Source organism: Mizuhopecten yessoensis, unplaced genomic scaffold (genome assembly GCF_002113885.1).
Source record: "Mizuhopecten yessoensis strain PY_sf001 unplaced genomic scaffold, ASM211388v2 scaffold9289, whole genome shotgun sequence".
NCBI classification, from domain to species: Eukaryota; Metazoa; Mollusca; class Bivalvia; order Pectinida; family Pectinidae; genus Mizuhopecten; species Mizuhopecten yessoensis.
This window is the reverse complement of record NW_018407973.1, coordinates 39780-43146: the sequence shown is the minus strand read 5'-3', so window position 1 is coordinate 43146 and position 3367 is coordinate 39780. Positions and strand designations below refer to the sequence as shown.

At 34.2% G+C, this 3367-nt stretch overlaps 1 protein-coding gene across 1 annotated transcript; it reads left to right on the top strand.

Moving 5' to 3' along the window:
• The first annotated feature begins 116 nt into the window (after window positions 1-116).
• On the top strand, window positions 117-2961 carry LOC110457655. Its single transcript, XM_021509009.1, has 3 exons — window positions 117-531; window positions 838-1045; window positions 1288-2961. The coding sequence occupies exons 1-3, from the start codon at window positions 286-288 to the stop codon at window positions 1563-1565; spliced, it is 732 nt and encodes a 243-aa protein (XP_021364684.1). The 5' UTR covers window positions 117-285; the 3' UTR covers window positions 1566-2961.
• Window positions 2962-3367: the final 406 nt, after the last annotated feature.

The following is a 3367-nucleotide window of genomic DNA, read 5'->3' as shown; positions in this document are numbered from 1 at the left end:
AAATGCTTAAACGAGAGAGAAAACAACAATATACATCTGATAGATAAAAATATGGATATATAAACATAATCTCATCATACATGACTGATGTCAGCTAAATTATAAGTTTCTTAGGATATATCTTGGCCAGTTTGCTCAACATCAAGCTAACTGCAAGACATGGTATAACAACGCAGAATACTAATTACTCCAAATTGTTTTGTAGGAACAAATTACTTCGAAAACGATATCCAATCTTTTACAAAAGTTCCAGCGACAGCAACTTCAGCTTTTGTAGAACTGAATATGAGCAGAATTGATGGTAAAAAAGTGTATTCCAGTGTTGAATGTGAAAATGGTGCCAGTTTAAAGACCCTAGCAACCACCAATGGAGTCCAAATCACGACGACGGCCCCAGTTCTTCCCTACGGCACCATTGATGTGATAGAGATGTCGGCCACAGAGTACCCGGCACAGGACGGCTATCAGAGTAGCAGTTTGGGTATCAGATGTGAATGGACCCCCATCGATACCATCGGTATTCTGTATGAGGTAATAACAGACAACATCAGATCTCATCACAATGTCAACTTGTTTTTTCTAATATGATCACCTATTGATAAACAAATGCATTTAAGGTTCCGTTGCGCTCCATAAACTAGTGTTTATTTATACCAAATCATATTTTGAAGCCCTGGCTTCAGATCAGCTGATATTATTTTAGTTTCTTCTCAGTTAGGAAATTAAAAACTATTTGTTACTTGAGGTACCGTACTAGTGATGCGGGTACTGTACGCCCTCTCTAAATAAGTTGTACACAGTGTGTATGCAATGTTTTGTATAACATTTATGTTACAGTTTGCTGTCAGCGGCCCTGATATTTCGTTCAAAGACGTCATCGAATCCCTGGATCCACTTGTGTCAAAAGTATGTGTAACAGGAGATATGTTGCTCACTAATGGGATCTACAACCTATCCGTTAGTGCTATTAACACACTGGGGATGAAAAGCAACACACTACTGGAACAGTTGAGGATCCACACAGCTATGGACAAGTCGTGTAAAGGTACTGAATAGGATGGTTAAAGAAAAGTAAAACAATGTTATGTCTTTTGGAAATATATCAGGACATTTTCACATGTTCAATTCATATAATATATTAACGTTTCCATTTATAAAACCTATAAGATACTGTACCGCTTTGTATCTGTACTGACCATTCTTAATTAATAAAATAAGGGGAAAAAACAAGATTGATACAAATCGCCAAGCAAAACATTTGATGGATTTTGAATTTTTGAATTTCAGAAGACAAATTTGAAACCGTTACGTCAACTAAGAACACGCTGAGTGTAGATTGGTCAGATGTGTTTTCTGACACAGTCGATATTCATTTCTACGAAGTGTCAGCAGGAACGCTTGGAGGCGTGGACATCGTACAATGGCAGTACACCACGGAGAACCATTTAGTACTTGGAATCCCAGATAAAATAGTCGACCAGGAAACGGTTCTAATACACATCGTCGTCAAGGCCGTAGAACGTAGCGGCCTCTATACTACATGTAAAACAACGTTGCATTTTTAAAGAGTGCATAGACATCGGACTTCATTATTTGTTTTATGGCCATTGTGTTATACATCCGAATTCAAGTAGAGGAAACAACATTATTAAACTTTAGATTTATATGTCCGGCAGGATAGTACTGTGTTACTGAACAGTTTGTTTATATAAATATGTATATCTTATTACAACATATCATTGATCTTCTTTCGCTCATCAATCTGATCAAAACCAGATCTTTAATTACATTCCGATACTCTACGTTCCAAGGTATCGGAGTGGAATTAAAGACCTGGTTTTTTAAATCAGATTGTTCGCTTATTATTTATATATTATGTATATTTTTGATAGCCCATTTTACTTTTCTAATCTCAATTAATAATTGAAATACTAGCAGAGGGGTAGCGAGGCTGTTTTTATGTTGAAACTACATCTCGAAGTTATTTGAAAGTGAAAATAGAATTTACATACTGATCATTACGACGGTGAAACGAAATCTTCTCGAATTTTTCCAACACGCTGATATAAATAACTTTAACCCCAATGGTTGTACAACATTTTATGACAAAGAGAGAATATCTGTTATTTCAATTTCAAAAGATGTGCATCTTAACCGTGAACGATTTGTGTCTATTTCAGTTCCAGATATCGAAAATATCTATGTTAACACCGAGAGTTTCACAACTAGTATCGGATTCTTTGTGGTGATCAGTATATGCTTCGTTACAAACTTGTGTATACAAATATTACACAAATCAAATTTTGTAAAGTTGTAGTTTTCCATTGAATACCAAAAAAATCTTATTTGTAATCATCAAAACCACTTACAAGAAATTGGTTTGAAATGTTTATAAATGAGGTTGGCATGTTTTATTTCAAATTCCTACTACTCCCTAAAGGATGCACGAATGGTAGCCATATTTATTTTTAAATATGAATGTGGCAGGATTATTCCATTTTCTAAATATGAAGTTGGTACGACCCCTTGAGCCGGAGGATTGTGGCCCAACTAGCAGTAGTTTGATTGTAAAATCGTGCTATACGTACTTCAGAATGATTTAGATTCCCTCTTATAGCCAAAACACACATACTATCAGTATTGCTTATAAATTTCACCCCATCCCTAGTAACTAAGTTCTTGAATCATAACAATTAGCAAATGTACAATTGCAAGGCATGAAGATACAATTAACATGAAGACATCTGAGTCTCTTATGCAAATATATATAGATAATAACATATTCGATACGAGATATTGCACGTTTATTATATCATGCAGCATCACTTCTTTGATATTTCAAACTATCCGTTGGTCTAAGTAATGTATGTTTAGCTGATGGAAATCTTCTTGACATTTTAATATCCAATCTTTATGTTACTTTAGAATGCATTCCATCTAAATATAATTATGTTCTTTAGTAGTTTGGTCTTTTTAGAGTTTTTGAAGTTTAACAATAAAAATATTTAATCGTTGAATTGTTTTTAATATTGTTTTATGTATTGGTGTCTGTTTTAGTGACGCAAGATCATCAGGAATCGTACTTACCTATTTTGCCGTTGCATTCGATGGTTCACAATCCATTTACAGATATTCTGCATGTAACACAATTATGGTAAATAAGTTTCTCTGAAACGCTGATTCAATCCATAGGTCATCAATCAATTTTGAGGAGTTAAAATTGCAGTGAAAAGTGGGAATTTGCCTGTTCGGAAACTAAATTGCCTACGATAGTTTAATATTTTGTATTATAAGTAGCCATCACAGTTTTAATGAATCTGATTATTTTGATGTTTATTGCTTCAATTCCATATTGGATATGTGTATT